Source organism: Coccinella septempunctata, chromosome 4 (assembly GCF_907165205.1).
Source record: "Coccinella septempunctata chromosome 4, icCocSept1.1, whole genome shotgun sequence".
NCBI lineage: Eukaryota > Metazoa > Arthropoda > Insecta > Coleoptera > Coccinellidae > Coccinella > Coccinella septempunctata.
The window spans coordinates 17,449,539-17,477,090 of NC_058192.1; the positions used below are offsets into that span (position 1 = coordinate 17,449,539).

General features: G+C 35.0%; 1 protein-coding gene across 1 annotated transcript; it reads right to left on the reverse strand.

Annotated features, from left to right (window-relative positions):
* LOC123311926 (endothelial transcription factor GATA-2-like) lies at positions 1-26,647 on the reverse strand. Its single transcript, XM_044896059.1, has 8 exons — positions 26,498-26,647; positions 18,879-19,456; positions 16,145-16,393; positions 10,579-10,704; positions 8,028-8,145; positions 3,429-3,561; positions 342-481; positions 1-264 (listed from the first exon to the last, which is right to left on the reverse strand). The coding sequence occupies exons 2-7, from the start codon at positions 19,404-19,406 to the stop codon at positions 349-351; spliced, it is 1,287 nt and encodes a 428-aa protein (XP_044751994.1). The 5' UTR covers positions 19,407-19,456; positions 26,498-26,647; the 3' UTR covers positions 1-264; positions 342-348.
* Between the last annotated feature and the right edge of the window lie 905 nt (positions 26,648-27,552).

Sequence of the window (27,552 nt, forward strand, 5' to 3'; positions counted from 1 at the left end):
TCATATTTTATATTACTTTTATTAAAAAAAAATATTTACATACAAATCGTGCTTCAGAGCAGACTAGATTTATACATTTGGTATAAACTTAAAATTAAAATTCTCCAATATAAATAATTTAAACGTTCAATGCTAGAATATATCAATAATACAATATATACATCATTTTTTTGCAAGTTTCGTTTAACACTCATCCATTCTATTTCTATTCCACCTGTTGTCATTTATTCCATATGGCAAGAACATTTTTGGTTTATGTGGCACCTAGAAAAATGAATGTCATTTATCATACGGATAAGGTAACGTCCCCTCTAATGCAGCAGATATGTTTAATATCCCACCTTCTTCTCAGTTGCTGTTATCATCTTTAACGTGCGCTTCTTCCTGATTGTTTTGGTATCTGCTTTGTTCTGCAGCTGACGTTATGACAGATGTTTGTTCTTCGGGTATGCCAACCATTACTGGCTGCAGAGGCGCAACACTGGAAAAAAAGGAAAGAAAATTCATCGAAAACGCCCACATTGAATGAAGAAATTGATTTTCACTAGACCCATCAAAATAGATACAGCATTGAACTTATTATCAATCGAATTGTACTTTAGTGTCCCTAGCTAATTGACCAGGTGGAACTTGATAGCAGAAAGCGATGAAGAAGTGTATAATAATCCCTACATCTTCATCGTTGAATTGAATTTCAATGAACTACCCTCAAGATGTTACAAGACTAAGACGTCCTTATACAGTGCGGCAGCGAGTCTATGACTTGGAATAAATTCAGTAAATCAAAAACAACTCTTTTGTTCTAAATATATGAGATTAGTATTTTAAATAGCGCCCTTTTATGTAAGACAATGTAATATGGCCTGTATTTTAGATAAGACGATATCGATAATTTTATTGAATGGCAATTCTAATTTTTTAATGATTATATCAAGTTACACATTCGAAGTAAATGAATAAAATGAATAACTTGCTTACTAAATAACCAAATATGTTAAGTTCGAAGAAGTCTGAACACTCTGAACAACTGATCTATCTGATATCAAACTCTAACATATGATGTTTCTTCAATAAATGTTCAAACTGTTATCGAAAAGCTTTGCTTTTCAATACCCTACAAGAAATAATCCACAGGTGTTAAATTTTGAGGCCTACATCAAAAAGAACGCAATTCAAATACCAATCCACTTGCCTGAGCACAATTACATAAAAAAAATGTCTTTGATTTTTCCGGATTCATTCCAATTTAGAAACTTGCACAGTATTGTTTTATAGTCATTATTAATGTGAAGTACATACAGCTAAGCTTCTTCAATTTTTCTCAAGATTGGCCCATCAACATTAATTTCCACTGAGGCTATGAGATCTCATAATATCGAATTTTTTCTGATCTCGCTTGCTCAACGCTATCTTTCAAATATATTTTCTTTAAATATATTTAGATTTTCAAGGAATATATAACATATATCTAATGTTAATACGTCAACATTTTTACTACTTATAGATTTTGGCATTGTTATTACACCGATGAATGTATACCCACTGTTGGTATAAATCGTGTTGAAAAGATATCGCAATTTTAAGGCCCTCTTGGAAGTGAAATATGTGTAGGTACTCGAAAAGTGAAAACTACATCCATATATTTTGCCACTATGATAATACCATAGACATATTAAACACATGGACACGGCGTAGAGAGAGAGGGAGTGCGGCCGAAATAAGATAGAGCTAGTATGGGCAAAATATTCGTTTGAACTTTGTATTTATCAAAATTTTCAGAATTTTCTCATCAATTTTAGATCAACTTTGAATGCCGTATCCTTTTTCTATTATGAAAGTAATAATGGTGTCCCCGTAGAGTGCAATTAATAGTACGAAATGAGTTGAAAATACAGATAAAGTGAAATTTCACAGGTATAGTAACTTCGAATGTATTAATCGATTTATTATATCATAGTTGAATTATTCATTTCAAATCAATAAATGTATGTCAATTCTTTCCTCATCTAGCTAAAATAATACTCAAGAAGCACTTGAGATTAGAAGAGAAAATTAGTATGCCGATTGTAATGTCTATTTTTCAACCTTTTCATCAATATTGATCAATGAAATATTTTTTCAGATATTGAACAAGAAATCAGAATATTGTGTTGGCTAAAAATGTGCTCAATTGTTTTTATTCAAATCAATTTATTTACAAACTTTTCATTAACTTATCTGTTGTATTTTCCGAGGAATAGTTGCCGAAAGCAAAAATTGTGCTCTTTAGTTCTAATTGGATCATTAAACGCAATCTAAATGATACTAATATTCGTTCAATTTTTTATATTCGATAATAGGTACTTGTTTTTATTTCTAACGGGCGCCAATATACAAATATAGCTCGGAAATTAATACCATCTTGCCCATACTAGCTCCATCTCATGTTGGCCGCACTCGTGGCTATTGAAACTCACTGAAAGGGCGCGTCCATGTGTTTTATAGGTCTATGGATAATACCTATCCAAAAAAGTTCACACATTAAGCACATTAAGGCCGCAGTGATGTTTTTAAACAGAGATATGGAATTCCTCAATTAGAACAGTTTTATCATTTATATATGAACAATTAATCAACAAACTTATGAATCTTGATTCATATATTCATGTAGCTTCTTGGGTAGGTTACGATCGAGAATGTTTAATTATCCTAATATGGGATATGATTTGCCAAACCTTTTGATATGTGAAATTTTTTTTCGAAACTATTGAATAATCCACATTTCCTGGCGTATCTATTCATAAGATGTGCACGTCAATATTATTTTAAGAAATTTCCTCAATACTGAAATATTCATCTATATTCTCTCTTTTTCTCGGGAGAAGAAATCATTTTAAATTTTGAAATGCTATGAATTATTGAATATTTAAATGAAGAATTGGTCTTTGATTCAGCATTTTGCTGTTTTATTCAATCCAAGCAGTACTTAGGTAATTAGAATTAAATGGGTGTTCTGACGAATAAAAATGGAGGGTAGAGACATGCCATAAAAGAAATAAAATTACTCAGTCCAATTAGAATTCTTCGTAACTATAAGATTCATTCCATGGCCCACCGTTAGATGGCGATGAGTGTCACTCATCCAAAAAATTTATATAGCATATTGTATATACTGAGTAAATAATGCGGATTTCCCTTTTTTACATCGATATTGAATCCTTAGTTTCATGCTTAGGAAAGAACAGATCCATTGAGAATTTTCTCAAATTCAATCATTCATCATTTTCATATTTTTCAAATGAACCCATAAATAATTATTTTTTGAGTTAAAAAAAGGTAACATTTCTCTGCAGAAATAGAATTTGGTCGCACAAAATGTACAATTTTTCTTTCATTCAGAATGTTTCAAGATATTTTAGGAATCAATTTTGACAATAATCTCAACTTACTTCTGGTTGAGTAGTTGAATCTCTGCACTGGATATCCTTCTATTGGCGAACTCTACAGTATGATTATGAAAAGGTGTTGTCACTGGAAGTTGATATTGGTCTGCAGGTATTTCATAATGGAAATGTTGGGGGGCTGCAAATAAAAAAAGATCATGACCATTTCGTGTTTAATTTAATATATGATAGCAAGAAAAATATCATATCTCAAAAGTTATATGTTTTATAAGTATAATATTATGAAGGGAATAACCCCTGAGCCCCCCCTGGATCCGCCAATGATTGGCGAAGATAGGGCTTGTTCAATGTCAGTACACCGATATATTTGGATGGATAGAAAATAGTGACAAAAGTTGTACTGACAAAAAAAAGAAAATACTTAAGATGTACTCAAATAAAATTAATATATTAATGGTCTGTTTCGTTTTTGTATTAGATCTGAGATTTTTCATGAAGAAGACCCCTATACGGGTCTCTGCTGGGTTTACATTTTGATGGCTCTTTTATAAACAATTTTGTTTTTATAAATATGTGAACAAATTGTTCAAGTATATTAGAAAAACTCACAAATACAACATTCACAGGTTTATCTATTTTCTATTGCAGTTATATCTTTCGAACGTTAGGTACCTGTACCTTTCGATTTTATAAATGAATAATCAATAAAAATGAAATTCTGCAAGTAACAACACTGTACGTTGAAGGAATTGTGAAAAAAAAGGATTTCTCATCATCTATCAACTTGGCTTGGCCTTCATAAGTGGCTATTGATTAATTTATTCAGTACAAATCCTATGATATCATATGAAAGAAGAAACATTTAATTAAAAGGCCAGTTCTTCAGATTCAAAAAATAAGAACACCATTGTCATCATTTTATTGGAGATAAAGTGAGTAAGATGCATAATCTAACCAACACATTTTCTGAAAACAATAGGAGGTAGATCTGGATCATTCGCTTAGAATTGCCCTGTTTAAATATTGTTTTCAATCTTGACATAAAGGTTACCGAATTTATATGGAAATATACACAAGAATTCGGAAAATTCGTATCCAATCGCTACGAACTGCTGCAACGCTAATTCCATGTTTCATTCCACAATGATTCAAATAAGGACTAGTAATATAAACACCAGCAGGAACGTTGTTCCTATACCTCAAACACGTTCTAACGTGCTAGCCTAAAAAAATAGATTTCATGGGCTCTTGTTCCTGTTAATGATTTATTCAGCGAAATATGGCGAAATATTGAATTGTGGAAAACCCCTTCAAGTAAGACCAATGAGAGGCATCTAGATAATAATCTTCTAAAAAAAAAAACATGAATGCACGTTTGAATAGGAACGTTGCACAATCGACATCGATGTGTTACACATTTTAGCCTTCACAATCGTTCTCGTTATTGAAGTCGGTTACATTATCCCCCCTGTCTGACGGATTGTTGACAGAGCACTCGTATTTTTATCTCTCTGTATGTATATGGGGACAAATAAAGTTATGAAACGAGTAAAACGGAGTAATCCTCTCGTTTTATACATTCGTTCTATTTGTTCATGAATTTATATGCGGGATTACAAAACTGTACCTACGAGGAGAATCTTAACGTCTATTTTCGAATCGCTTCTTCGGGAAAATTTTTGTTTGTTGGGTTTGGTTTCTTTCTTTCATTTATACTTTTGAAAGAGTACTATAGACTGCACACAGTCGTTCTGACTACCAAATATTATATTATATGGCATAAAAAAGAAATAAGGACAAGGAACAGATCGTAAAAAAAAAACTTCTTCCCTGCTCAAAATCAAGGGCGTTTCCAATAGGAAAGCCATGCCTTTACCCCCCACCCTCTTTTAGAACTTGAGAGACATATTTTATCGAATATTTACTTCTAGAAGAGGTTGCTCTTTTGGAATAAACATATATCACATTGAGATCTACCATGATTTTTCTGGGAGATACAAGTGTCGAAAATTCAGCTTCGAAAAATCCCCGAAAAGATGGGGTCAGTTAAAAAAACGTCAAGACTGAATATTTGCACCGAGCACGATGAAATTTCGAGATTTATTACTGGAAGAGTTGCTCTTTAAGAACTAGAAATATAGAAAGATATACCTATTTTATATCAACAAATAATCAAATATAAAATTATGGTCTCGTTTCAAAAATCACTCGCGGAACCGCCACTGGTCTAAATATTACAAATACAAAAATATAAGAATAAGTAGATACTAGCATTACTTAAACATAATTTTGTATTGATTTATTTTTTCAGATCAGACCGAACTATAGTAATTTGTTCTTTCTATAAGTAAGGAGCGGTCAAACTGGATGGATATTTGCGAAAATTCTATACCCAAACCTACAGAACCAAAGTTGAAAACCAGTACAGGTACTTGGCTCTGAAATAACGTTCGAAGGAGCATAATTTGAGCGTTATTTGCAAGGTAGACAAAAACAATTTTCTCTCTTCAGTACCCTGTCATGTAGATCAGAAAAGGAATCCTTGAAAGGACATAAGCCTATAATGAATATATCTAATATTTATTAATAATAGCAACTTAAATGGCGATATGTTTAAGTATATTGAGTTATTTTTCCCAATAATAACCTTCTTAAAAACTTCATTTCGAAACATTCTGTATATAACGAGTTTCACGAATTCACTTCCAAAGGTTCAGTGAAATTGAGTATAAGTAAATATTTTGAAGGCACGATTGCTAACAAAATATTGTACAATTATTTATGAATAGTTTCCGAAACAATAAAAAAATGAAGCTGCAAACAGTTGTTAATTATCTCCAAACTATACTTTTCTCTACATTTCTTACAGAGATAAATCTGTTTAAAGGTGGTTTTTCTGTAGGTAGATATAGGTTAATTTCTACGGATCTGATCTTTCAATCATATAAATATCATTCAGTAAGAATCAAACGAACGTTCATGAAGTTATAGGCAAAACGATAATGCACCTATATGTATTTAATATGCCAGTATGCGAGTAAAGTTCAACTCAAGGTAAATTTCAACAAATATAGGTACACAAGAAATCCCCACAGCAAGGATATTTCCAGATTGGAGAATTATAAATCAGTTCTGTAAAAAATTAGGATGATTTTTTCCTCAATATTGATATGTTGTGGTTAGGTTAGGTTTTAGATGACGAAGTTTTTGAATAACGAAATTGCTCAATGCTGCAGGTGTATCAATATATTCTATTGATCTTTAACTACCGTAGATTCGGGTGACTTGCGGGACGATTTCGAAATTCAACTTGTCATATTTCAAAAACGGTGACCTATTTTCATGTCAGAAAGAGGTTCAAATATGTTAAATGACTCAGACTATTGATTAGGATATATACTATGCTTCAGAATTCGGATATAAATTTGGAAAAAATAAAATGTAGTTGTCCCCAGTCACCCACCGATTTGATAGGCTTGGGACACAAGTTAAAATCTATTGATTTCTCTACTCTCGATTCTATTACAGCGAGAGTAAATATATATTGCAACTCAAATGTAAAAAAAGTAAACAAAACAAGGGAACTTTGATTTCTTTCATTCTTCGGTGATTTCTTTGTGGAAATAACGTAAATAATAATATCCTGCAAAAAATCGGCATATTTCCTGTTGCCAATGCGCCGCTTGTTTCTATTCGTCATTGTCCCAACTCACCCTATGAAACAACAAAATAAATGAATGAGATCCGTGTTGCCGTTTGATTTGTAAACAACCTTGTTTCATGACATATCTAATATCCCACGTATCCAGAAAAAAAATTACACATGCACAAAGTGAAACACATGTACAGGACACTAGAAAGTATAAGGGCCATAAAAAAACGGGCTTTTACTCTTCTGAATTCGTTAATTTTTCCTGTCAATTCAAACGCTCTGGTCACGGCAAACTCAACAGGAATTAATTGTTAAACTAACCGAAAAGACGCTACTCAATCTTATAAGTTTGTCCCTTCACTCATAAATGGTAAGAAACAAAGAAATCGGCAAGGGGGGTAATTGTCCCAAGTTACAGGTCTGTCCCAAGTCACCCGAATCTACCGGTACTGAATGATAATTAAAAAAAATGATAAAACATTTATTTATAAGAAAACTCTACATTTTTCGCTGTGTTTAAAATATTTGATGTTAATGTGAATAAATTCCTTGAACTGATAAAATCGACTAATACCACGATGTAAGTTAAATATTCAGAGCACTTCAATTTCAATTCAATTCCATCAAGATTGGCTATCATCCATTTCTCCGAAATCAGATTGAATCTCAAGGATTCTTGATAATTCTGATGACGTTGCTTTTTACAAAATTGAGCAAATACGAATGGTAATTGTTGATCAAAGTGGAATACTTATCGATTTTTTTCTAATGATAAAATTTCTGGAATGAGTTCATCTTATAATATTCGTGACTGAAACATATAGACGGAGAAAGGGAAAATTGGGTAATCTCTGAGTATATTTATAGTTTTCAACGGTTTTTTAGCGTTTTTATTTCATTGCATGGTATATGCATTCGAGCCGATGCATCATACTATTAAGAAAACTGACTTTTTGAACGAAAATGAAGTAAAATAAAGTTTTTGTACTCACTCAGTCTGGGTTGTCCTAAGGGTGGTGAAGCATGGTGTGGCGAAGGTGCTGAGCTCCCTTTGGGCCTCCTCTTCCTGGTCTGTATGCCATCCTTCTTCATAGACTGCGGTCTAGGCACCTGAAATCACGCATCAACCACTCAGCCACTCTTCACACTCTTCAGATTTTGCGAGCGAGTACTCATAAAGGCCCTGCTTGGGCTCCCGTCTTGCAGCCGCATTTTCCACATACTGAGTATGGGTTTTTGTACAATTAAATAAATCAACGGCGATTATCTTTGAAATGTTAACAGATAGTGTATCTTTCGTGTTTACCAGAGATTTTCATTCTATCTGAAAGATAGCTCGGTATCAACCCTGCATAAATTTTTTTCACAGTTAGATTAGCGTGTATCTCGCCGTATCTTAGATTATGAGCAAGCTGATTTCGTGGCTACCATCGAACGTCGTCTGCTAGCTGTTAACTCCAGATAACACCCGGTGTATTTCCTGCAAAATACCGTCTGTCACATGGTCAGAATTGTAGCAGTAAAGACAGAATCTTTGGCTTGCTATATATAGTTCATAAAGAAGTGGAGTCATCACAGTAGAGGGGGTGTAAAATGCAGCATAATGAAAATAGTTAAGAACCATTGTATCCTTGCTTGCTATATCGATACTCCAGAGATAGGTAATTGAAAGGAACTCATCGACTCTTCGTTTCTTTTGAACATCAATTGTGCTTGGAAATGGTCTTTATGAACATATGAAATTCGTAATCACTCAGATCCACTTAACGTGGATGAACTTGATAAATCCTCCAAGTGAATAATAGCCCTAATAGATATGCGTGTAGAATATTATATATTGTCCACAAATGTGAATAGATTCCCTTCAAGTTATCTCATCTTATTTTTAATATCTTATATCTGTATCCATTTCAGAAAAACAAAACTCGCTAAGGCACCTGCTGACATTTCACAATGAAGAAATATCTAGCGGGGTCACTCCCAGTTGAGTTATCTGAATTCGTGACCATAGACGTCTCTATGTCTGTAGTTGTGACCATGAGGTTTGATAGATCAGTGAATAATTACTCAATAAACACAAGTGATTTATGAATTCATTATGCTCAAGGAGAGTAAATAATGACCACTTTATTCAATGATTGTGGACAATATATACAGGGTGTATTTTAAGGTGGGGCTTTTTTTTCAACAGAAGGTAGAACTGGTAAAAATGAAGCGTTTCACCAGAAATTATCTAAACAAAACTTTCAAAATGACAAAGTTGAAAAAAAAATTGAAAATGATTACTGAAATAGATCCTACCACGACCCTAGACCGTTTGGTAGCCGAATTAACGCGAAACAGTGGGAAAAAACTTATCTCCTGATTCGACCATGTGGTTTCGTTTAGAATATTGGCTCGTTCGATATTTACGTGGTAATGAAAATGGAAACTTAGGATTGCCGAATTGTTCTCATTAATTTTTAGTATCTTACACGATTTTTTGAAATGGCTCATTTCGATACCAACTGACAAACTGACAGAAGAGACTAGGTCACAAGTATAAAAAATAGAATAATACTTCAAAATATCACCAATAAAATAAGTCTAAATTATTCACGAATTTTTTCACAGTGGGCATCACAATCTTCTTTTTCGAACATTCAAACAATCGTCGTTAAAATGGGATGAAATGGGGAAACATCATAGCACTTTTTCAAGAAAACTAACATAGGCACTTCCAAAAACTGCCTCGATTTTCTACATTGTTTTTTCACCCTAAATTGCACGATACAACAATTATGTGTAACCTGATGCATCTAATCCGATGAACTTGAGAATCATAATTGTTGTATGGTGCAATTTAGGGAGGAAAAAAATGTAGAAAATCAAGGCAGTTTCTTGAAAGTGCTTATGTTATAGTTATGTTGAAAAAGTGGTATGATGTTTCCCCAATTCATCCCATTTTTACGACGATTGTTGGAATGTTCGACTAAGAAGATTGTGATGCCCATTGTGAAAAAATTCGTGAATAATGAAGACGAATTTTATTGCTGAGATTTTGAGTATTGAGTATTATCCTATTTTTTGCACTTGTGTTCTAAGTCTCTTCTGTCAGTTGGTATCGAAATAAGCCATTTCATAAAATTGTGTAAGTTACTAAAAAATAATGAGAACAATTCGGCAATCCTAAGTTTCTATTTTCATTACCACGTAAATAATATCGAACGAGCTACTCGTAATATTCTAAACGAAACCACATAGTCGAATCGAATAAGTTTGTTCAGACTGCTTTGCGATAATTCAGCTAACAAACGCTCTACGGTCGTATAAGGATTTACATATTTCAGTAATCATTTTCATTTTTTTTTCAACTTTGTCATTTTGAGGGTTTTGCATAGGTGATTTTTGGTGAAATGTTTCATTTTGACCAGTTCTACCTTCTGTTGAAAAAAAGCCTCACCTTCAAATAAGCCTGTATTATACTGGTGATTTTCCTACAATAAAACCTGACGTTTTGTTGTATTTTCTATAATATAAGCCATTTGCTAACATTGAACTTACCCCATGTAATTTGAAATAGAGTCCACAAGCGTTGCAAACAGGTTCTCCCTGGTTGTTCCGCCTCCATAAGGTTGTAGTTGTTGTTTTACAGTTCGCACATGACACCCCCGCCCTTCTGGTACCATGCTAGAATGAAGAAGATCTGGCTAATATAGTTTAGTAGACCAAAGTCTATAATCTGCACAATTTTGTTCGGTGGATCGGTTTTTGGTTTAAGTAAACCCACAAAAAGGAGTCAAGCCCTATAATGTCGAACTAACAAGCTGGCCATTCTATTTCATAATTTGTACAGTCTCTCCGGTGGTAAGTGTGATACTTTGGAATTGCACAACCTTGGAAATTATGAGGCCTTCAAATATACCCATTTTGCATGTGAATTTTCAAAGGGGAAATTTTTGGATGTCTCTTTAAAAAAAATAAATTGCCATGTCTGATATAGTTCCACTTGGATCCTTATAACTTAATAACATATTTAATTAACTTATACGGCACGAAAACTTCTCAAACTATAATATCTATTGTAAGTATCGACTTTGAATAGTTCCTTTGATTACTCGATGTTATTTTTTTCAAGTTGAGCTCGAAAAAGAGAATAGAAGAATTTATCCACACGGTATATTGTTGAACTTTTTGTGCTCTATTTGATTGATGTATTCATAAAATTATCTCCCAATTGGCAGTTCGGTTATATCGATCAATTATGCAGGGATATGAAGAACGTTTTCCGTTTGAATTTGTGTACACAACATATTCGTATTGAGGCTGAAAACAGACTCTGACTCTGTTTGCTTAATGATAAGCATGAACACTACTCCACCGGTGATATCGTATGGGACTTTCAACCTTCTACTCCGACCCATTCTGGAGGAATATTTCATATAGTAGAAATTTTATAATTTTAAACCGTGTGGACCCAATCAGGAGAACAATTCGTAGATATACCCCTATTAATAAAATAATGAGATCTAAAAAAATTGTGTGAGTATCATCTACTTAGTGCTTCATAATATGTATGTAGAGTTTTATGATTCAGTGTTTTTTAGAACCCGTAAAAAAAATTAAAAACTGTCAACTCGTCATCACCTTCCAAAGGCTATATCTTGGAAGGGAGGTCGATTTCGAAAAAGAATTATAGGAACTACCCTTGCTTTTCATCGAGGAATCATCTTTCTAAGTCCTTCGCATTTGTTTGCAGGCAGCCTGTATTATCAGTAACCTAAAAGATTCTCAAAGAGCTCATGCTCGTTTCTTCAAATTTCACCTATCCAGGAAATGAAGCCACCCATCGCTGCCCACAAAAAAAATCTATTTTCTCAATATTTCCAAAAATACAGATAGGATTGTGTTGAAAATTAGGGTAAAATTCGATGGGATTTAATGGCAGCATATTCAAACATTCTATACCCACTTTTTTATAAAACATTCAGTATCATAGTAAAAAAAAATTATCATTCCACCAGTATAAGCTATGATTATAGAGATATGTGGTTGTGGCCATTGTCAATTTTTTGAAAATGAGATCGAAAATGCGCCATACATTCTTCCCTAACCAAACCTAACATTTGAAATTCAGAACTGCCATGTATACCAAAGACTTCTACTAATCTGTAGAAAGAGAGCAATTAAACAGCTGTCTCTTTTCTGTGGGCATAGACGTAAGTGTAGACCAATCAGAATTCTAAAAGAAGACAACTATTGGCCGCACGTTGGCTTGTTTCTTTCACATTTCTCTGCCATATTTACTATACAGCTATGATTAGGGAATGCTCAATCCATTCTTTATGTCTTAACAAGACAAAATTGGTTCTTGAACGGGCATTCATTGAAAAATACGAGAAGTGAGGGTAAACTGAATCCGATTTTTGGTCAGGAGCAGGATTCAAACTGAAAGAATCTTAAAACTAAAATAAGTACCCTACTAAGACACCGTACTCATGTCTATTTACGAGAAGAGTGTATTCGAATGGAGCAGATAATAAGTTTGGAAACAGCTTAAGCCGAAAGCACCCGATACTAACAATTAGTAGAGGGATCTGCGCACACTATAAATGGATAGAGTCAATAAAAGCGATAGCGCAAGAGTCGAATAAGTTTGAGGCCAATGTGAGATGAAAACGCATGCGCCAGATTTAAATTGCTTACAGTAATGTCAGGGCAGACAATTTCTGCAATTTATCGGAGAATCACCGAAATTCTAGATCGGGTTAAGCAACGCGATCACGTAAGGAATACACACATAACGTATAAGCTATAGTGGAATCTGCATACCTTCGTAAAGTCGTCTACTCACTCGCGTGCTTCAGGGCAATCTAATGAGTATAAATCTAAATATTATCATAAATGGTCAACACCTTCAAGAGTAAGGCAGGTGAAGAATAAACGAAACAGAAACTCTATTCCGTCGAGAAAGAGTAGATGCTGACCATAGTTTCGGTCTCATTTGACCTCGTCAGAGGAACACAACTTCCTCAAAAAAGGAAACTGGAATAGATCATTATGTCTGCAAGGGAGGTCTTCTCTAGACACCCTAGCTTACAATTCCGTAGTTTAGTCGATTTGTTTTCAATCGATAATCATAAGTATTCAGAATATCATTCTTGCATCAGATTATGATCTATACAAGATGAGTTCATTTAACAGAGAGTAGAACTTGTCAAAATAAATCATTTGAGGTAATATCACATATAAGAAACTTTCAAGAGTACAGACTTCAAAAGACAATGTCGCTCAAAGTGCGGATATTGTGATTTTACATACAGGGTAACAATTTAAAAACTTGCCAGGCCAATTATGTCGCGACAAGGATGTTTTCAGAGAAATGCCGGAACAGGTTGAGCAGAATTGTAAGCCAAAATCTCCTCAACCCTAGTTGTAGGGGCTACCAACCCTAAATTCTTAATAGGGAATAGGGGGTGAGATTTACCTCAATTGAAAGATCACTTGTCTCTCTAAATGAATATCATGGTTTGCAAATTTTTATTGATTCCTTGAAGTAGTTACAGGAGGTGACAATTTGAAAACTTGCCAGGCGAATTAGGTCTCAACAAGGATGTTTTCGAAGAAAAAGCCCGAACAGATCAATTTTTAAAGGGAGGGAGACATATTTTGAGCAAAATTGTAAGCTGAAATCTCCTCGAACCTAGGTGTAGGGGTTATCACCCCTAAATTCTTAATAGGGAATAGAGGGTGAGCTAAACCTCAATTGGAAGACAATATGTTCATCTACATAACACTGGGTCTTCCAATTGAGGTATAGCTCACCCTCTATTCCCTATTAAGAATTTAGGGGTGACAACCCCAACACCTAAGATTGAGGAGATTTTGGCTTACAATTCTGCTAGAAACATATCCCCCTCCGAATAAAAATTGACCTGTTCTGGCTTTTTCTTTGAAAACATCCTTGTCGAGACATAATTAGCCTGGCAAGATTTCAAATTGTCAGCCCCTGTAACCTGTAACTACTTCAAGGACTCAATAAAAATTTTCCAACCATAGTATATATGTAGAGGGTAAAGGGTCAAGTGATCTTTCAATTGAGGTATAGCTCATACTTTATTCCCTATTGAGAATTTAGGGATGATAGCTCCTACACCTAGGGTTGAGGAGATTTCTGCTTAAAATTCTGCTCAAAATATGCCTCCCTCCGAATGAAAACTGACCTGTTCCGGCATTTTCTCTGAAATCATCATTGTCGTGACATAATTGGACTGGCAAGTTTTCAAATTGTCACCCTGTAGGGGAGACTAGGGAGCATTGATACATGGGGAGGCTTGATACAGGCTTATATCCGCGGTATGTAGCCGTTTTCAAAAGTAATATACTGGTGAACACTATTCTCTGGCAGAAGGCACTACGTGATCTCAATCTGTAAGGCTAACAGTAGTTTGTTCCTGAAATATTCAACAAAGAGTGTTTCGAGGTTAGAAATTGTAAGTATTTACTCACGTTACCTAAGGGTTTTATGATCATGCATTGATTTTTCGGCATAAAAAAACATTTGACTGGGAAATATGCATAAAACTACTTAATTTACTGTTTTATTACGTTGCCAAAATGTATGGGTATAAAATGAAAACATGAATTACTTTAAAACTTGCTTTCAGGGAGGTTTGAGACATTTAGGGTGGGGAGGCCTGATACATGTATCATCTTTAAAAAATATTCCGGAGCTGGTTGGACAAGCCTACATAAAGGCGTTTTTACCATCCAACCTACCTTCTGAACATGTTTCTGCACCTACGGGACCAAAGCAAACCAGTATCATTGCTGACCTACCTACTGATCTACTAATTCTGGATCAGGCGTCAGGTGTGCTCGCAATGGTGCCACGAAGAATGTGACCGTGTTAGAAATGGCACAAAAATGTTTATATATGAGATTTGCAAGTGATAACAATGGGGCTCATATTTTCAGTTTACCTATGTGTCTCATGCCTCCCAGTACACCGTATCAATCCTCCCATATGTGGGGAGGCTTGAGACAGTTTGCATGTTTTTGTGTTCAACGTTTTGTACAGAATATTATGTTTATGTTTTGAGAATTCTATATTTATTTCGTTGAACGATTAATCGAAGAATTATATAATGTTATAAAAGTCCTGTTTCCTCATGTAATTCATCTTACAAAAGTAAATATTCCAAAAACGTATCAACCCTCCCCAGTCTCCCCTACATCAAAGCGCGTTGCCGACAGGTGTTCCAGTACCTGACCTTGGGAATGGGTACTCACTTACGTACACCCTCAACACTCACTCATATATTTCATTATTGTAATTGATTTTTACAGAAAAATAGGAAAGTGTGCTGCATAAAAACTACATGTGTTTTGTATGACCAATTATTGTACGTGTATTTGAAGTTTGTTTTTGAAACCGATTGAAATCGATTTTCAATTTTAACATTTGAAATAATTTGTGCAATATTTAATCTTCGTGAATTCTCTTTTGTAGCCCTGAAGAAGTGGAAATATATCTACGAAACGTTGGTATTAGTTGAATGTACTTAGTTTTTAATGCAGCACACTTTCCTATTTTTCTGTAAAAATCAATTACAATATGTCTTTACCAGGAAATGATCGATCAGATGCAGATCATATTCAATTATGCCATTATGAAACTCTTTTATTTTTGTCGCCAATTCTTGGACTAGAGTGATTGGCAGGATGGCAGGAATAAAGGGAACAGAAGGGATATTCCTTCCTAGCCTTCAAATGGCACTAATGGCAGGCGATTCTTTACGATTTTCCATGCCAAACGTGGCCGCCTAGCTATGCTTCATTACTCACTGGATTTCCCGTGTACCACGCGAGCGAGTGGCGAGCTTTACAAGTCCTCGAGTTCAGGGAACGACACGTTTCTCCGACGTAGGTACTCCGCTCGCGGCGGAGGGCGGCATAAACGTTCTCAACTTACCGCCTGGGGTTTTTTGGTGGGCCTCACCGGGGGTCGATTCACACCGTTGATACGGTTATAGAGACCACAGGCGTTACAAAGATAGTGACCGGTACCGTCCCGACGCCACAGGGGCGTCACGCTGGCACCGCAATTGACGCATTCTTTGATATTCACCTCTCGCAATTGGGAGTTCTCCTCTGGGGAGTTGGAGGCGGTCCAGGTGCTGTACGCGTACTGCTCGCCCGCCGGGGCGGTAGCACCGTGGTGGACGGCGGTGCCGTTGTAGTAGTCGACCTCCTGGTGCCCGCCTTGCCAGGGCGTCGAAGTGTTCGACGGCGTGTACTGGAAAGAGCCGTGCTGGCTCAGAAGGGTTACCTGGTTGCTGGACGAAGGGGAGCCGCTGGTCTGGATCTCGTAGTTTTGCTGTAATCAAAGGATAGAGATTGAAGAAGAAACAAGGATCCGTTGTCCGATTAGTTAAACATATAAAAGAAGCCAGACAATCTAAATGGAATTGATCTTGAATGGATAGACAATGACCAGAGTACCTACAATAAATTTTGACATTTGGAATCCGCCTTAATCTTAACTTGCCTCCACATGTACAGAGTGGGCGAATTTCGATGTTTTAGCACTAAAGCTTTTAAACCAGAGGATATAGACAAAATCTGATACCCCATTCTCGATCTCTTTTTCTGAGAAACTAACAAGAGTAGTAGTAATGCTTGGCCACCTTCTTTTGTTTTCGAGTTATAAGCGAAAATTGGAAAAATGGGGATTTCGAAATAAATTTATATCTCCGCTAATACTGATGACAGAGCTCTAAAATTAAAACATTATACAGGCACTTTTTTAAGTAGAATCCAGTGGCGTGCTTGCCTTTTTAGCAGGATTTTTAATTACGAAGCTATGACCCCACTAGGTTTCTGTGCAATTTTTCGAAAGCTTAATTTTTACTGATTTCAAAAATATATAACATCATATGGTTTGTATCAATATAAATAATAGAAAATGGTCAAAATCCTTTTTTCTCAATATTACTATGGTTTCAACTTTTGACGAGCACAGAAAAATAGATCTTCCTATAACAAGAGCAGTCTCCTTCCGGCAATGTCATTCTTTCTATGCTTTTCAACAATTTTCACAAAGTTTGAGATATAAAAATTTATGAAATATATCTAGATTAAAATTTTGTGAAAATTGGTGAAAAGCATAGAAAGAATTACATTGCCGGAAGGAGACTGCTCTTGTTATAGGAAGCTCCATTTTTTTGATTATTAAGCTTCCTTTAACCATGCTAAAAATGACAGTAAAGGAAGCTTTAAGCTTAAAGTGACTTTAACGTACATACGCCTAGTTTCATAATCAAATTGAAAGTCACTTTAAGCTTAAAGCTTCCTTTAGTGTCATTTTTAGTAGGGTTAAAGGAAGCTTTAAAATTGAAGCGACTTTAGGTTTGATTATGAAACCGGCCGTAAGTTTCATAATCGAATTCAACGTCACTTTAAGCTTCCTTTACTGTCATTTTTAGTAGGGTTAAAGGAAGCTTTAAAATTGAAGGGACTTCAGGTTTGATTATGAAACCGGCTGTAAATTTGATTATGAAACTGGACGTTAGTAGGGTTAAAGGAAGCTTTAAAATTAAAGCGACTTTAGGTTTGATTATGTTCAGGGCTTCAATCTGACTATTTTATCTATGGACTTATTAATATGTCTATGGTTTTATCATACTACTTCCTAGACGTTTGATGAATGAAAAACATACCAATAGATATAAATATCAGAAAACTGGTGAATTTTGGTATTGGAAGGGTATAGGACTATCTGTTACATCATTGGGGAGGTAGGTATACAGGGTGAGTCTTTGACTCGTACAAATATTTTAACAGTAGATTCTTGAGGTCAAAAGGAGCTCTTTTTTCCTTTACCTTTTTTCTGAATCGGCATGGTTCAAAAAATACAGGCTCTCGAAAAACCATGAAAAAATATCTCACAAACAGTTTTATCGAATGGAATGAATTTCGGGATATAGTTTTTCAATTATTTGATGAATCTTTTTCGAACACAAGATATCACCCACGCCTTCCAGTTCCCTCATTATGACCATCACGTACCATAAAAATCACCTACGTCTTTCGTTATGACCATTACGTACCATAAAAATACCAAAATTTCAAAGAACCCAACTCTTGAAACTAAGTTAGACGCTATCTCATGAATATTCGAATGTTTTGTGAAATGAAAGTATTCTTCATATTTTCTTGTATATAGTGCCGTTTTCGAGTAATTTGATGTTCAAAAATAAAAAATATCTGTGAAATTCGAAAAATTGAGTTTTTTAACCGAATGCAACTCTCTTCCACTGATGTGTAGTGTCACAGATTTAGCTACAGTTATTCTGAAGGTAATTTTGTTTTTCCAGGGGTGGCATAGCTCATTATGAAAACTTAAAATGGCCATATCACTTCATCAGGGCAGAATGTTTCTTTTGACCTCAGATCAGTCGAAGTAAATTTCTTGATTCGGACCTCACATTATTCATGTTAAAATGTATCGAATAATCACAGAAGAAATAGGCTATAAATAAATGGCATATTATTCATCTAATGTTTATCAACAACTAGCAATCATGTATGCACTTAGTCTTATATCTTATATAGTGTTATAATCAAAGGGTAGAATTGAAATTCTATATTTTCGATTAGTATAAAGTGCCATCCCATTTTCAACTCCATTATTCGGAAAAAGAGCATAATATTTTCGATTTATATCCAAATAGTCCATAAATATTTTGCGTGAGTGATATATATTCCCAATCCCAATTATCTAATGCTTATCCTGTCATTATCTTTAGGTTGTTTAGACGCCGGTTTGTCTGATTATCTTCAGCTGGCTGTATCGTACTCACCTGGTATCTAGTTCCCATGTTTGGATCATTCCTGTATAGGACCGTACTATTCGGCGGGCTATCCTGAGCAAAATACTGCTGAGGACCGTACTGAACAAGATATGGAGTCCCGTCATTCGGATATCCGGCATAGTGTTCACCACCAGGCACGCAATCAAGATTCGTATAGTCGTTCTGAGCCTGTTCGATCGGCTCAGACATATTGGTCATATGCACCGAATTGTAATAGTCTTGAGGAGTCGCGATAATACTACCATCGTCCGCGACGAACTGAGTGGCGCCACCCCCGTTCTCGAAGTTCTCCCCTTTGTACTGCAGCTCGGCCTGTTTGACTTCTTGCTCCTGCTGAGGGCTCATCTTGGGGGACTCTGGATGCGACTTCGCGTTCTCCGAGGGGCCAACCTCAATGTTTTCTATGGTACCATTTGCCGTTATGCTCCTCCTGATGACCCCCTGCGGCTGCTCCTGCTTGACCTCTTCCACCGCCGCCTTATCTTCCGATTTCGACGTTTCTTCCCTGGTAGTCATCCTTCAACCGTACCTGCGACCGCCGCGCACGAAAATGAGACCTCGATGACCTGGAATAGGAAACAATTGTTTGGTATAAGCGTGCTTCGGCGTTGACGCTCCGTTTTTTCGACGCGTCATTATTTGATCTGTGGAAAAAGCATTGTTTTATCAGTGATAAGGTAGAAGAGGACGGGGAATTCTAACATGTTGCGAGTTTCGGGAAGTTCGGATGGGCAGATGAGAATGCCCCGCTTGTTCTTGGAGATGGGGACCGGAAGGAGATGGCGAAGAATTGTCTGGTTGCACAGGACGTGTCTTAGCGGCAAGAATGTACATATGAGATGGTCGGAAGGTGATGCAGAACTGTTTGAACAGTATATCCGCTGAGGGGCCACGCGCTGGTTTTGTTACTATTTACAGCGTTTTTACGTACTACACCACTACAGCAAAGTTTCGATTTGAAATGTTACTTAGTTGGTACCAGATTACGTTTTGAAAAAATCAAGATGAATTTGACTCAGGTATTCATCTGGGAATTTCTTATTCTCTTTTGATACCTACTTAAAAAGTTTTATCATATCGTCACTCTTATATGCTCGTATTCACCAACGATGTTTAAATTTTCGTATAGCTCTGGAGGCACGAAAGACGTCAAGGTCTTGACCTATGTGTGTGTGTGTACCTCTTTTTAACTATCTACTATCTAGGTATCTTGATCACCAACTTTTGGGGAGTACTTTAACGCTAATGGAAACCCTGAAATATATGACTTGGAAAGTTGATTTTGATATACTTCTGATGCCTACGCAGATAATTTTTTTTTAAGAAAAGGGTGTTCCAAAACTAGTGAATCAAACGTCACACCACGATAGAGTAGATCAAATACTATCGAATCACACCAACATTAGTTGAGCGAAAATGTACCGTTTCTGAAAAAACCTAACCTAAAGTTGCCGATTTTCGAACTATTTTCTCAATCACAAGGCCAATTTGTGATTAAGGATAGCGTTTTTCTCCCATACTATCACCCCTATAGAGGGGGTTTATTCTGAGTAATAAAAATCATGTAGAAAAAACAATTGTTTTAATTTACATTTACCTACTTAGATTATCGACTAACTACTTAAAATAATTTCAATTAGGGGAGATAAATCAATAATCTTAGTTCAATATAATTTAAAATCGATATCCTTTTTCACAAACTGGCCCTGTGATTAAGAAAAATAGTTCGAAAATCGGCAACTTTAGGTATTTTAATGAAATTCTGTTTATTTTGAAAACGGTACATTTTCGTTGAAATAATGTTGGTGTCATTCGATAATATTTGGTCTACTCTATCGTGGTGTGACGTTTGATTCACTAGTTTTGGGACAGCCTGTATGTAAGTTGTGACAATAGATAGTGAGTTGTGGAACAAATATTTTAACAGTAGATTCTTGAGGTCGGAAGAAACACTTTTTTCTTGACCATTTTTTCCGAATCAATTCGGTTTACAAGATACAGGCAGTTAAAAAACCATAAAAAAAATTTATTTTCAGTTCTATCTCACAAACGGTTTTATGGAATGAAATGAATTTCGAAATATAGTTTTTCATACATTTGATGAATCTTTTTCGAACACAAGATATCATCCACGTCTTCCAGTTTTCTCATTATGACCATTAAGTACGATAAAAATACCAAAAATTCAAAGAACCCAACTCTTGAAACTATGTTGGACGCTATCTAAAGAATATTTCGACGTTTTGTAAAATAAAGGGAGTTATAGAAGTAAATTCGAAATAATGAAACAATAGTGAAAAAAATTATTTTCATTTTATTTCTAGAAAAAATTTGTGACTGATTCGGTCCATACTTGTCGGAAAAAAGCACCATAAAAGATTTTTTCGCGGTTTTTCGATCATATCTCCAGAGTGGTTGGAAATTTTGAAAAAATCGTTGATATAAAAGTTGTTGGGCATTGAATTTTGCGTCGAATGAAACAAGATTCATATATTTTGGATCATCCACTTTTTTTGTATGGGTCCACAAAGTTTGGCAAGTGTTTGTTGTTAACAACTGTTTTTTGAGAATATCTCCGCATATACTAACTAACTAACTAACCTAGTTATGGTAAAAGTGACTCCTACGGAATTTGTTGAGCATTTAATTCTGCGTCGATACAAAACTTTTTTTTTTAGCACCCATTTCAAAACAACGAAATTTCCAAGTTGTGTCTCCTCCGATTACCAATGGAAAAGTGAGCTCTAGTATTTAAAAATCGAAACTGACCCCATGTGTCAATTTCGATCAATCTGATTCCTATTCTAGAAAATACATAAGTATAAGTATGATATTAATTCATGTTACAGACTGTTTATGTTGTATACTTGTATAAACCATGCTCGACTTTTTGAGGTGTATTGCATGGTATTTTAATGATTTGTGCGGCAGATAAACAAAGGACGGTACCATCCTCATATCCTGTGTGGGTGTTAGTGGAAATATTCAAACACGATCTTGATTTCGTCACCGAACTGACTGCTCGGACCCACCCTTTATTTTATGACCTCGTTTTCGTAGAGAAATGAGATCATATTGATTTTTCGGGGTTAAGTGGAGGAAATGGGATTTTCGCAAGTTCGTTGTCGTGAACTCATCGGTAATTTCGACGAATTTATTTATGATACATCTATATGCCAATATAGCATATTGTTGAACACTCAACAAACTCTGAATATTGGTATGTTCTATAGCCATGTGTCCGGGAAATCCCAGATTTGAGGAAATCGAAGGAAATATGAGAAAGAAGTATTTATTAAAAAAATTCTTATTCTGTTGATAATCTTTTCACAATAACCTCTGCCTTCAGATGTGAACTGGGTGTGGGAAAAGTAGAAAAAATGAAAAAATTGGAGCTCTGTTTATTATTTTTCCCAATAAGTATTCGTTTTTCAATGGGAAAAGGAAGAAACTGAAATGAATAGTGAATAGGTAATTCAATTAATTTGTTCAAAATTTGTCTCATATTCTCGAAAATTTCAGGAATAGATTACCTACAATTATGCTATATTAGGTATTCATCTTTTCTCAGTTGCAGTGAATTTTTTCAAGTACGTTTTGATTTCAAACGGATGAACGTTAGAAATCTGGACAAGTAGATAGTCTTTCCCCGTGTTTTTATTCGTAGCAGTGTGAATGATACAGTTCACCCTTATGAAGATCATCACTATTGATGAATGATCTGAAAGATTGTGAGACTATTGGTAATTTGAAATTTTTTTTCATTGTTTAGGAGATGACAGAAACTAATTTGCTTATTTATATTTCAGTATTATTTTTCTTTTTTCAGTTTTTTCTCATTGAATTACACTATAAACATAATTCACCGGTGAATTTTTACATAGAAACGTATTTTGCTTTACTAGCTTTATTTTAAATGGGTGAAAAGTCAATAAAGAAGCCAAAGGGTCAAGACCTGCTGTTTGAGAGACTGATGGGAGTGAGAACCCTAAAGAATTTCAGAAGATTACTAATGTAGATTCAATACCCAAAATTGGTAATGGGATACACCTAAAGAGCTCAAACGATGATGGTGGAACTATCTCCATTTGAAATGTTAAAAATCCTAACTTCACTATTTTCATCAGTAGAAGTTCTCAAAAAATATATTGGGGCCACTTTGGAAATGATTTTACCTGATCTGTTTGTGATCACGAAAATTATTATGAGATTAATGTTGTAGGGTAAGGTTTAATGGACCTGTAGGTACCTAGAGGCAAAATTCTCAATTCGTGTCGCATGGAAATCAGTTTTCGAGATCGATACAGTTTTTCATTTCACATTATTTTGGAGTAAACTCCATGATGAGCACATGAATAGATCCTCAAAAAGTTATAAAGTAATGTGGACATATTCGAAATGATATTTACTCTGCAGACCGAGACGAAATTCAGTTGTTTTCCTGAGGTAAATAATGAAGTTTATTTGCCCTCTTCTATATATGGGCCCATTGACAATCGTGGATTTGAATTGTGATTCAAACGGCGGATTTGTAGAAAATATTATGATACCTACATATATTCAAAGTATATATAGTTAATTTATTCATGTCGCTTATATAAATCGTTCAAGTTTCAGTTCTCTATATTTCGATAATAGTTCATATTCGACAAATGTAAAACTTTTCCTTGGCCAAGTTCTTTGTCATTGGATGCATTTCTCTATGTGTCACCACGATACACATCTTGCTTTTAAGACTGTAAATATTATTTCTGGGAAGAGAGCAAATAGGAGATTAGGCAGCGAAGAACAAATTTTATCACATTAATACCTTGATCAACTACTGTTCTTGAAGCCGAAAGGCTGATAATAGGTTGGAGTTCAATTACAGTTGCTTTAAATCGTTACATGCTCACATGCGGCCATAAAATATAGAAAATTACATTGAGATTGAATCGATTGGCAAATAAATATTCCCACTACAGTAAAAACTAGCTAATTCAAAATAATATCAGTGATTTTGATCAATGAATCTAATAAAAATTGTTATTATTGGAAGTTCGGTCCGTTTAAAAAAATGGGTTTCGCTTTCATTGTTTTTTGTCTCATCGTGGCAGCTGAGTTTGATGGTTTCAGAGAGGTTAGACATGAGTCTATAATATTCAGATCTTATCGATCATACAAAAACCTTGTTTTTCACTGTTTTGAATATGTTTGATTAGTGCTAACTAAACATTTGTAGGAGGTTTTCTGCTTCAATTGAAGGAAAAGTGCAGCTGAAAAGCTGTGAAGTTTTGAGAGTGTTCCAAGTGATAAATCATGAAATGTTTTCGATTATGTTTAAAATTGCGATTTCAGGAGGTCATGCCTACCTCTGGACAGCAAAAAACATCGAAGACAAAGAATTCATAACTCGATGAAAATCTGAATTCTGAATCAAACCAAACGGAATAGACATTTGCAGAATCATGTGGCTTGAATTCAACAAGCAGTTTCCTTATAATTGAAATACATAAGAATCATTAAATTCGAGGTATTTAATTGAGTTTCTCATGAGCTAAACAGTGAGACGCCAAAAAGGTCGAAAAAACTCCGATGCAGGTCACCGGTTCATTTCTTCTGCAGAAATAAAAAATTTGCTCTTATCTTCCATCGCCTCGAGAGAAGTGATATTTATTTGAAAATTTCTATAGCGATGGAAAATTTTTTTTGGACTTTTGACCACCAAAAAAGGACTGAAACAGTTTGCACTTCAAATATTTCATCTCACGCTTAAAAAGAAAATCATCTTTCCAGGAAAATATGAATTCTCTTCAAAAAGAAGAGAAATAAAATGATATCGTTTATATAAGAATGTTATTCGATTAGAATGTTATTCGATTAGACGGTTAAAACTATTTAGAGGGAGACTTACAGAGATATCGAAAACCGTTAGAAATACAGGGTGGGTTAAATTACATAAAAGTTGCGTTATTTAAGGATGAGCGTGTTGGTGTAAAGAGTTCTAAAATATCTCTGATGGTTCCTGAGATATCTCGAAAAAACAGAAAATCAAGATTTTTTTCTCTCTATAACTCATTTGTTTTAGGAGATAACTACATGAAATTCGGTTTGTAGTCATAATCCTATAAAGCGATTCTTCTGGTGTACTCCTTTTTTGTAATTGAAGCCACTCTGTATTTTTAACGGTTTTCAATATTCCTGTAATCCGCGCCTCCTAAATAGTTCTAACCCTGTATTATCAATGAATTGGATGAAATTTTTCTAACACCATTGTAAAAATTAATAAACATTTCGTAGTCTAGAAAAATTTCAGCTTCGTTCAGGTCTTTGTAAATCACGATGAATAGCAAATATACAGGGTGACTCTTTGACTCGTACAAATATTTCAGCAATAGATTCTTGAGGTCGAAAGAAACACTTTTTCCATTACCATTACCATTATCTCCAAATCAAGTTTAAAAGATACAGGCTGTTGAAAGACCATACATTTTTTTTTGTTCTATCGAACAAACGATCGAATGAAATGAATATAGTTTTTCATTTATTTGATGAATATTTTTCGAACACAAGATATCACCCACGCCAAGTTCAAAGAATCCAACTCTTGAAACAAAATTGGATGCTATGATCTAATGAATATGTGTACGATTTGTAAAATAAAAGTATGCTTCGTAATTTCTCATACTTCTATATGATGCGCCATTTTCGAGTATTTTGATGTTCAAAAATAAGAAATATCTTTGAAATTTGAAAAATTGGGTACTTCGAACGAACGCAATTCTTTTTAAAAGATTCACAGAGTATAGTGTCACAGATTTAGCTACTTATTCTGAACGTAATTTGTTCTTCCAGGAGTGTCACAGCTCATTATGAAAACTTCTTCTTCTATATCTTTTATCAGGAAAAATGGTATAGGAAAAAAGTGTTTTTTTTGATCTAGTGTTAAAATATTTGTATGAGTCAGAGACTCAAAATGTAAGTATATTTCATTCCATTTTTTTCTATATATAAGGAAGGAATTTTTTACTCCACTTTTCTATGAGCCAATTTGCTTGTTTCCCCATATTTTTCAAGAGACTTTGTATCTTTGACTGAGAAGCTTGACAACTGAAATTAGATTTTCAATTTATTATCCGTTGAATTATTATATAACTTTCAACGCTCCTTCGTTAGATGCAGTAGAATTTCCAAGAGAAATGCGTACTTCTCCCAAATTCACCCCTGGTCAATATCCCCATGTTGTTTAAATATTTAGAAAAACCAAAAGTAGCGTAATAGTTTTATACATGAAATCGTTAAGGAAAAAGAACACAGTTCTTGGTATGAAAAAAGGTGTACCTACTTAAATTGAATTCAAAGATGTGAAAACATACAGAGGCGCTAATAGTAAACTGAATATTAGCTTTGCGTCTGTAGGGAAGTACTTATAGAGTTATAGAGATATCAGGATTACAGATGAAGATGAATTAGGCATTCCTTAGCAGCAGAAAAAATTAGGAAGTCTCGAATTATGGCGCTTGAAAACCAGAAAAAAACAATTTTTCTCTTGATCCGGAGAAATTCAGCATGGAATCGAGGCCCGTGAACCTTATCACTGATAAAATATAAATCAAATAAATACATACCTGAAGCTGATCGAGAGATGCGACCGTAATCTGTATAACGATAAGACGATACCTCGTCCTATACACCTTGATATCTAAACTCGTACGTGTAAATGGCGACATCCAGAGCGTCTAAGCAGCTATATAGATCGCATGACGTAACTAAATCAACAACTATTCAGCACCATTTTGATTCGATTGTCTCTATATAAAATGGGCGTTGCCACGCAGGCAGTTAGCCCCGTACGCCACTGGTCCGATTTTCGGGGTTGATTCGGGGCTGATGGGACGGCGTCGTGGTGTTTACGGCGAAAGGGGATTCCTCATTAAATATTATTTAGATTATTACTATCTTGGTAGATATTGTCCTTAACCTTACGTTATATCTTAATAAAACATAATAAAATTACGACGTAATCTTTCCACCTATCGGAACTGATAATTACATTCACTAAAAGCGGTGTTTGTGGTAGATATGGGGCTGGCAGATGCGAAATTTTGCCTTGATATGTGATGGATTCTCCCACCTGTATACAAATCCGACAAGAATAAGCTCTTTGATTTCGCGGAAACTTACTCATCAATAAATCTAGAAGTATAGGAACTTTTTGGTCAAATTAGATACTATAGAGACTCAAAGTTAGAATTCATTTCGATTTCGAAGGCAAGGAACAAAATATACTGAATGTTGGACCTCCGAAAAGTCTTCGGCACTCAAAAAGACATCGGGGCATACTTTTAATAAGATCGATTCGCCTTCAGTTCAGGTATACCTTCCTGAGCACATTGTACCTCATGTCAGAAGGCCGCTAGAGTCTGTGTAAGATGGAGTTTGAGTAAACATTTCTTCTGTATCCATTCACAATGCCCCAGACGTATTCTGTGACTATGGTTAAAAAATATTGGGAGCTATAGGAGGCTAACACAACAAATCGACTAGACCGTCTTTAACATGCACCACGCAATTCTAGCTACATGTGGTCTTGCAATATCTTGTTGAAAAAGTGGCTTGGATAGCGTCCAAATATAAGGTGAAACATGTGGTCCATCAACTCCTGTATGTAACGCTTGGCGTT